Genomic DNA, 9,682 nt, shown 5'->3' with positions numbered 1-9,682 from the left:
GCCCTTGCAGCACTGAGGCCCTTTTCACAGCCCAAACAGGGCACTATATGCACGAGGTGTGCATGTTTTCCCTGTGTTTGCATGGATTTCCTCCAGGTACTCTGGTTTCCTCCCACACTCAATGCTGGTAGATAAATTGGCTCCTGTCTAATTTGGACCTAGTATGTGTATGTGAGATAGGGGCCTTAGATTATAAGCTCTTTGAGGACAGGCCCTATCTAAATACCTGTAGTAATAATAATAGTAGTACAGTGTAAACACCTCTTTGTCAAAAACATTTGATCACACCTGTTGAAAGGCCAGATCCTCCAAAAACTGGTATGTCAGTGTTGCGTGGATACAGGACAGTTTCTTATATCTCTTAGAAATTCTGTTGATGAGATCCCTTGGGTCTACTGCTCCCATTATATTAGGTTCCCACCATTGCTGCTGAACTTAATTTTATACTATGGGGGATGTAGCCAGGTGGATTGTAAGAGAGTAGTCTGGCAGTGGTATCTGGCTGTTTGAGCACCTAAGACTTCTAAGAAGCTAAGGACTGACTTAGCCCAACAGGTTTGGCCAATAGTTAAAATATGCTTTTCGATGGACTGACCATTTAGAGGTTGCAAGTTGCACGCTACTGCTCTATGCATTATGTCATTAAAAAAAAAAAAAATCCCAGATTGGACTACTGTATATCCAAGCTTTTTAAAACATAAATAGAACTTTTTTTATCTGTTGACAGTGCTTTTAAAGTGTTACTAAACCCAGGACTCTGCATTCAGTATATCTGGTCTCCAACAGTACACAGAACATGGAAATGCAATAATTTTAGTAAATATAAACTGCTAAGTACCCTTTGTCATCAAAAGTATATAACAGTCTTATGACTTCTATCAGTGTCTGGTTAAAGCTTGCAGGAGGGGTTTTCATTCAGCTGACTGTGCTTTGAGGCTGCGGGACCCCTGACCCTCTGTCTGGACAGTGCTAATTGGCCCTGTGCAGATCACATGCACCCTCCAAAGAAAAGAAAAAACTCTCTAGCAATACACACCAAACTGAGCATGTGCCGAGTGCCCCCAAGGCTCTGTTTTATCAGGAAATGGTTTGGAGCCAGTGGAAAAAGGGGAAGATCAGAGAAGACAGGCTCAAACAGCATTTTTACACAATGCGGAGGCTTACCCCTTATGTCCCACAGTGAGTATAACAAACATGCTTTACTGCATATACAGACTGATTTTACTGTTATGGGTTTAGTAACACTTTAATGTCTCCAAATTATTACAATGCTCATTGTGAAATAACAAGACTTCTATCCCGCAGCCTCTAGTTGGAAAAGACTTGGTAGCCGACATCCCGGGTCTTCATCTTGAAGTTGTAGTTGCCAGTTCTTCGTTGATAGCAGCAGACCAGGATGGCGGTGATGATCGCGATCACAGCAAGGACGCCGATGGCAATAAGGATGATGTAAGCTGGACTGAGTGCGGCATTAGCTGGCGTGTCTGCACCATTTCCTGGAAAGAGAATTCAAATATATATAATATGAACACAGGGCTGCATATAAATAGCAGGGGGGTGTACCTGCAAAGGTGGCTCATCCTGCAGACACAACTAAGACCCTATTTTTATTGGCATAGATTGGTGTGCTGTGATATCTTGCCATTCTCCCCTGTATCATACAACTGTGCCTTTGTAAGGAGTGCACTGGATTACATAAACTCATACAAAAAATCAAAACTCCTCTGAGCAGTAAATCTCCGCTATAATAACAATTTAGGAATGAAGCTTCTAATAAGTATAAAAAACATTATTTGTGGCTATTTAAATATAAAACAATTCAGTACTAACTTCGGCTGTTCATACGCAGTGGTCCCATCTGCGTGACTCCTGTGTAGACATTTTCACCACTCTTAACAGATGCTCGGTAACTGCTACATGACTGAAAAAACAAGAGCAGAGAAGAGGCTACATTACATATCACTTATGGAATCCTATCAGTGAAATCACCGTCATATGTACTGTACAGCCATGGCCAAAAGTTTTCAGAATGACACAAATATTAATTTTAACAAAGTCTGCTGCTTCAGTTTTTATGATGGCAATTTGCATATACTCCAGAATGTTATTAATTGCAAAGTCCCTCTTTGCCATGGAAATGATCTTAATCCCATTAAAAAAAAAAACATTTCCACTGCATTTGTGAAGAAGGCTCCAAGAAAGTCCAGCAAGCGACAGGACCACCTCCTACAGTTGATTCAGCTGCGGGATCGGGGCACCACCAGTGCAGAGCTTGCTCAGGAATGGCAGCAGGCGAGTGTGAGTACATCGGCACACACAGTGAGGAGAAGACTTTTGGGGGATGGCCCGGTGTCAAGAAGGGCAGCAAAGAAGCCACTTCCCTCCAGGAAAAACATCAGGGACAGACTGATATTCAGCAAAGGGTACAGGGATTGGACTGTTGAGAACTGGAGTAAAGTCACTTTCTCTGAAGAATCCCCTTTCCGATTGTTTGGGGCATCCAGAAAAAACCTTGTCTGGAGAAGAAAAGGTGAGGGCTACCATCGGTCCTGTGTCATGCCAACAGTAAAGCATCCAGAGACCATTCATGTGTGGGGTTGCTTCCCAGCCAAGGGAGTGGGCTCACTTACAATTTTGCCTAAGAACACATCCATGAATAAAGAATGTTACAAAAACATCCTACGAGAACAACTTCTCCCAACCATTCAAGAACAGTTTGGTGACAAAACAATGCCTTTTCCAGCATGATGGAGCACCTTGCCATAAGGCAAAAGTGATAACTAAGTGGCTTGGGGAACAAAAAATTGAAATTTTGGGTCCATGCCCAGGAAACTCACCAGACCTTAATTCCATTGAGAACTTGTGGTCAATCCTCAAGAGGCAGGTGAACAAAAGAAACCCCCCCACAAATTCTGACAAACTCCGCGCATTGATTACGCAAGAATGGGCTGCCATCAGTCAGGATAAGAATCAGAAGTTGATTGACAGCATGCCAGGGCAAATTGCAGAGGTCTTGAAAAAGAAGGGTCAACCCTTGAAATATTGACTCTTTGCACAAACGTCATGTAATTGTCAATAACAGCCTTTGACATTCATGAAATGCTTGTAATTATACTTCAGTATACCATAGTAACATCTGACAAAATTAACCACTTGACCACTGGGCACTTAAACCCCCTTCCTAACCAGACCAATTTTCAGCTTTCGGTGCTCTCACATTTTGAATGACAATTACTCAGTCATACAACACTGTACCCATATGAAATTTTTGTCCTTTTTTTCATACAAATAGAGCTTTCTTTTGGTAGTATTTTTTGGGTTTGGGTTTTTTATTTTTTGCTCTATAAAAGAAAAAAGACTGAAAATTTGGTAAAAAATGAATTTTTCTTTGTTTCTGTTATAAAATTTAGCAAATTAGTAATTTTTCTTCGTAAATTTTGGCCAAAATTTATACTGCTACATATCTTTGGTAAAAAGAAGTACAACTTGTTGTATATTATTTGGTCTTTGTGAATGTTAGAGAGTCCAAAAGCTACGGTGCCAATATCTGAAAATTGATCACACCTCAATTATTGACGGCCTAATTTCTTGAGACCCTAACATGCCAGAATAGTACAAATACCCCCCAAATGACCCCCTTTGGGAAAGAAGACATTCCAAGGTATTTGAAGAGATGCATGGTGAGTTTTTTTGAAATTGTCATTTTTTCCCACAATTCTTTGCAAAATAAAGATTTTTTTTTTTCTTTTTTTTTTTTTCACAAAATTGTCATATTAGAAGGTTATTTCTCACATACAGCATATGCATACCACAAATTACACCCCAAAACACATTCTGCTATTACTCCCGAGTACGGCGATACCACATGTGTGAGACTTTTACACAGCGTGGCCACATACAGAGACCCAACATGCAGGGGAGCACCTCCAGGCGTTCTGGAACACCCAGGCCAATTCTGACATTTCTCTCCTACATGTAAAAATCATCATTTATTTGCTAGAAAATTACATAGAACCCCAAAACATTATATATATATATTTTTTTAGCAAAGACCCTAGAGAATACAATGGCGGTTGTTGCAACTTTTTATCTCACACAGTATTTGCGCAGAAATTTTTCGAATGCGTTTTTTGGGGAAAAAAACAGTTTTGTGCTTAAAAAAAAACAAAACAGTAAAGTTAGCCCAATGTTTTTGCATAATGTGAAAGATGAAGTTACGCCGAGTAAATAGATACCCAACATGTCACCCTTCAAAATGGCACACGCCCGTGGAATGGCGCCAAACTTCACTACTTAAAAATCTCCACAGGTGATGCTTTAAAATTTTTTACTGGTTACATGTTTTGAGTTACAGAGGAGGTCTAGGGCCAAAATTATTGCTCTCGCTCCAATGTTTGCAGTGATACCTCACATGTGTGGTTTGAACACCGTTTTCATATGTGGGCGGGATTAATGTATGCTTCTGCATGCGAGCACACGGACAGGGGCGCTTTAAAAAAAAAAAAAAAAATTTTTATTGTTCATTTTACTTTATTTATTTTAGTTTGACACTTTTTTTCCCCCAAAAAATTTTTTGATCACTTTTATTTCTATTACAAGGAATGTAAACATCCCTTGTAATAGGAATATGGCATGACAGGTCCTCTTTACAGTGAGATATGGGGTCAATAAGACCCCATATCTCACCTCTAGGCTGGGAAGCCTGAAATAAAAAAAATTTTAAAAAACGATCCTGGCTTCGATTGTAGCGGTGAGTCGGTAGAAGCACCGGAGGGGGGGGTCCCCTCTCGCCTCCCATAAGAACGATCAAACGGTGGAACAACCGCTATGATCATTCTTATGGTATAGGAAATCGCCGGCTGAAAAAGCTGATATCTGAATGATGCCTGTAGCTGCAGGCATCATTCAGATATCCCCGCTCAAAGTCAAGGACGTCATATGACGGCGGGCAGGAACTGGTTAAAAATTGCGGGGTATTGTGGAGTACTGCAGAGTATTGCGGGGTATTGCAGAGTATTGCGGGGTATTGCGGAGTATTACAGAGTAGTGCGGGGTATATTGCAGAGTATTGCAGGGTATATTGCAAAGTATTGCAGGGTATATTGCAGAGTATTGCAGGGTATATTGCAGGGTATATTGCAGAGTATTGCAGGGTATATTGCAGAGTATTGCAGGGTATATTGCAAAGTATTGCAGGGTATATTGCAGGGTATATTGCATAGTATTGCAGGGTATATTGCAGAGTATTGCCGGGTATATTGCAGAGTATTGCAGGGTATATTGCAGAGTATTGCAGGGTATATTGCAGAGTATTGCAGGGTATATTGCAGAGTATTGCTGGGTATATTGCAGAGTATTGCAGGGTATATTGCAGAGTATTGCAGGTCATATTGCAGAGTTTTGCAAGGCATATTGCAGAGTAGTGCAGGGTATATTGCAGAGTAGTGCAGGGTATATTGCAGAGTATTGCAGGGTATATTGCAGAGTATTGCTGGGTATATTGCAGAGTATTGCTGGGTATATTGCAGAGTATTGCTGGGTATATTGCAGAGTATTGCGGGGTATATTGCAGAGTATTGCGGGGTATATTGCAGAGTATTGCGGGGTATATTGCAGAGTATTGCAGGGTATATTGCAGGGATGGCTGAGCATGGAGGGATGGATGGATGTGACTGTATTTGTCACTGAGCAGCACCGCTGTGGGCTGCATGTGTAATGCCCACAGCGGTGCTGCCATCCGATCCCTCCCCCTCTCCCCTCGCACTGTACCGATCGGTACAGAGAGGGGAGGGAGGAACCGGCGTCATGACATGACGTTGACATGTGGAGCGATCATATGGTAAACGGCCGCGATCAGCGGCCGTTTACCGTGATCCGTGATGCGCTAGGTCCTCTGGACCCGGCGGTCACGGAAGTTCTCGGGTGCGCGCCCCAGGGGGCGCGCGAGAGCAGGATTCTGGGATGATGTCCATGGACGTCCACCCAGAACTAGCCGACCGTGCTGCTGCCGTCTTTCGGCTATGGCCTGGTCGGCAAGTGGTTAATATTTGTGTCATTCTCAAAACCTTTGGCCACGGCTGTACAGTATATCCTTAAAGACCAGCCTCCCCCCCATCCTTATTTATGTGGGTGCAGTATGGAATCTAATGCTGGATTCTTATACCTCTCTGAAAAGATATATGTAACTGAATATCCACACAGATACTGTATAAGTGAATTACACCTTTTATTATGATCTTGGGGTGGAGACAAGCTACTGTGAGTATAGATGGATAGATAGACAGACAGACAGACAGACAGACAGACAGGACAGATAGAGAGATACAGTTGTGCTCAAAAGTTTTCATACCCTGGCCAAAAATCGCAAAATTTTTACTGAGCCATGGGGAGCATAAAAGAACTGTCAAAAGACCTGCGTAACAAGGTGGTGGGACTTTACAAAGATGCAAAAAGATATAAAAAGATTTCCAAAGCCTTGAAAATGCCAGGCAGTACTGTTCATTCTCTTATTAAGAAGTGGAAAATTTGGGGATCCCTTGATACCAAGCCAAGGTCAGGTAGACCAAGAAAGATTGCAGCCACAACTGCCAGAAGAATTGTTCAGGATACAAAGAAAAACCCACAGGTAACTTCAGGAGAAATACAGGCTGCTCTGGGAAAAGACGGTGTGATTGTTTCAAGGAGCACAATATAATGATACTTGGACAAAAGTAAGCTGCATGGGCGTCTGGGCGAGTTGCCAGAAAGAAGCCTTTACTGCACCAATGCCACAAAAATGCCCGGTTGCAATATGCATGACAACTGCTTGACATGCCTCACAGCTTCTGGCACACATATCTGGAGTGATGAGACCAAAATAGAGCTTTATGGTCACATCCATAAGCGCTATGTTTAGAGAGAGATCAACAAGGCCTATACCATCTGCAAGAATTCAGGGCCTCATAGACAACTATTACACACGCAGGGGGTTGCACATGCAGGGGGTTCTTCCAAAGAAGTGGGGTTCTTGGTTCCGCTCTTGCACTTCAGCGACTTGCACAAAGCAAACACTGACAGCAGACTACTTTATAAAACACCAGACCTCAGGTGACCTCATTTCCAAATCATCTCACCTTCCTCTCTGAAACATGCACTCTTTACCTCTCCTTTTCACAATTGCAGCCTCTCTCCTCAAGCTCTCTTTTCTTCACTCCTCTTCTCCACCCCACAATCTGTACATATCACCCTCACTTCTCCCCTCTCCCTATTACTACACTCATCACCTCTTTTTAACTCTAAGCCCATATGCTAACAAACCCCCCAAGATGCTGAATCATGTCCCCTCATACAAATCGTATACTCATACTACCTCCCTTACTCTTCTGCTTCTCCTGACCTCTGGAGATATTTCCCCAAACCCTGGGCCTCCCTTATTTAACTGTACCCAACACACCCATCACCATCACCCCACACCCTCTGGCAGTAGTCGCAATCTACGCAATTTAGTCTCCATTCCTCTTCCCAAAACCAGTCTCTCCTTCTCCTGTGCACTCTGGAATGCCCGCTCTGTCTGCAACAAACTCACCACTGTTCATGACCTCTTTGTCACTAATTCCTTTAATCTACTTGCTTTTACCGAAACCTGGCTCCGTGAATCTGACACTCCTTCTCCTGCTTCCCTCTCCCATGGTGGCCTTCTCTGGACTCACTCCCCTAGGCCTAATGGATGCCAGGGAATTGGAGTGGGATTCCTCCTATCCCCACAGAGCACCTTCCAGGTTCTTCACTCTCCTCCCTCTCTTTCCCTCTCATCATTTGAAGCTCACTGTATAGGTCTATCCTCTCCAACTTCCCTAAGAATTGCTGTGATCTACCGACCCCCTGGACCATTAATTGACTTTCCTTGATAAATTTTCTGCCTGGCTCCCCTACTTCTGAAATTCCCACAATCCTTCTCAGTGATTTCAACATCCCCGCTAATACAAGCACTCCTGCTACATCTAAACTTCTTAGTATAACCTCCTCATTTAACCTGAAGCAATTGGTTCAGGCTTCTACTCACTCGGATGGCAACACCCTTAACCTTGTATTCTCCTACCTATGCACACCATGCAACTTCTCCAACAATCCTTTTCCTCTCTCTGACCAACGCCTTATTAGTTTCTCTCTCTCCCTGTCTTCCACCACCCCTCCCTCCAATCGCCTAACCATCACCGCTTCAATCCATCTCTCCTCTATTCTGCTACTGACCACCTCTATAACAAAAAATCTCACCCCTGTCCTGCCCCAACCAAGCCACTTCCATCCACAATACATCCCTGTCCACCACCCTGGACAAGCTCGCTCCCCTCACTACACACAGAATCGAGCCTTAACCCCTACAACCCTGGCAAACAGATGACACCAGAATTCTCAAAAAACGTAGTCGTGCTCTTGAGCGTCTGTGGCACAAGACTAAGTCTCTCAAAGACTTCAACCAATACAAATCTGCCCTCCAAAAATACTATTCTTTCCTCCACACTGCCAAGCAGACCTATTTTACCACTCTTATTAACACCTTCTCATGCAGTTCTCGTCAACTCTTCTCTGCCTTCAACTCTTTACTTCGTCCTGCACCGCCTCCACCCACTGACTCACTCACTGCCCAAGAGATTGCTAATCACTTCAAAAACAAAATTAATACAATTCGTGATGAAATCTCTCCCTCTCTTCTGGATTCTTCCGCAATGTTCTATAACACGCATTGGTCACCCCCATACTTAACAAGCCATCCTTGGACCCTACCAATCTTAACAATCTACGCCCTATCTCCCTGCTCCCCTTTTCCTCTAAATTCCTTGAACGCCTGGTTTACAACCAACTGAATGACCACCTCACTAAGAATAACCTTCTTGATCCCCTTTAATCTGGATTTCGCCCTCAACACTCCAGAGAAACTGCTCTTTTAAAACTCTCAAATGACCTACTAACCGCAAAAACCAACAGGCACTATTCTATACTCCTACTTCTGGACCTTTCAGCTGCCTTTGATACAGTTGACCAGTCCCTCCTCTTCAAAAAACATTACTCCCTCGGTCTTCGTGACTGCGCTCTTCAGTGGCTCTCATCCTACCTATCCCAACGCACCTTCAGTGTCACTTACAATTCTACTTCCTCCTCTCATCTTCCCTTCTCTGTTGGGGTCCCCCAAGGTTCTGTTCTTGGACCTCTTCTATTTTTAATCTACACCTCTTCCCTGGGTCAGTTGATTGCCTGGCTACGCACTGTACGCCATCATGCCGCCATGTTTGCACGGGTGTTCGTTTTTTATGCCGGCTTTTTTTATGCATTTTAATTCTTGTATGGCGGAATTGTCTTTTCTGCCTGTGTACGGAAATAAATTTTAACTTTACTACACTATCGGAGCCCTTGTTTTTTGCCTTCTCTTGCACGTACGGCCCTCTGGGCCCAGCGGGTGCCCCCTTCCAGGTTGACACGTTGGAACCGCCCCCCATTAGAGTGCTGTACATATCGGCTGATCCGGACGCCACCATCCAGCTGTCCCTGCAGAGGGCTGTATCTGCATGCTCACGAGACCTTGCTATCAGGGAGGTCCACCATTCCTGGTAAAGGTCCATCTGTAATATCCCCCGGAGTCACTGTCTGTCTGGATATCCCTCCACACCACATTTTTTCTTTTGCTTCACTCATATTGGTGATTTTC

At 43.6% G+C, this 9,682-nt stretch overlaps 1 protein-coding gene across 1 annotated transcript in view; it reads right to left on the bottom strand.

The window, feature by feature from the left end:
- Positions 1–529: 529 nt before the first annotated feature.
- The window catches only part of UMODL1 (uromodulin like 1), a 95,426-nt gene continuing 86,273 nt past the window's right edge, over positions 530–9,682 (bottom strand). Inside the window, exons 18-19 of the mRNA XM_073617268.1 lie at positions 1,831–1,921; positions 530–1,496 (exon numbers count right to left, since the gene is read on the bottom strand). Coding sequence (XP_073473369.1) covers positions 1,309–1,496; positions 1,831–1,921 — 279 coding nt within the window. The 3' untranslated portion in view covers positions 530–1,308. The remainder of the gene's footprint in view (positions 1,497–1,830; positions 1,922–9,682) is intronic.

This window comes from Aquarana catesbeiana, linkage group LG02, assembly GCF_042186555.1.
Source record: "Aquarana catesbeiana isolate 2022-GZ linkage group LG02, ASM4218655v1, whole genome shotgun sequence".
In the NCBI taxonomy this organism is placed as follows: domain Eukaryota; kingdom Metazoa; phylum Chordata; class Amphibia; order Anura; family Ranidae; genus Aquarana; species Aquarana catesbeiana.
Note: the sequence above shows the minus strand (reverse complement) of the source record. Positions and strands in the feature narration are given on the sequence as shown.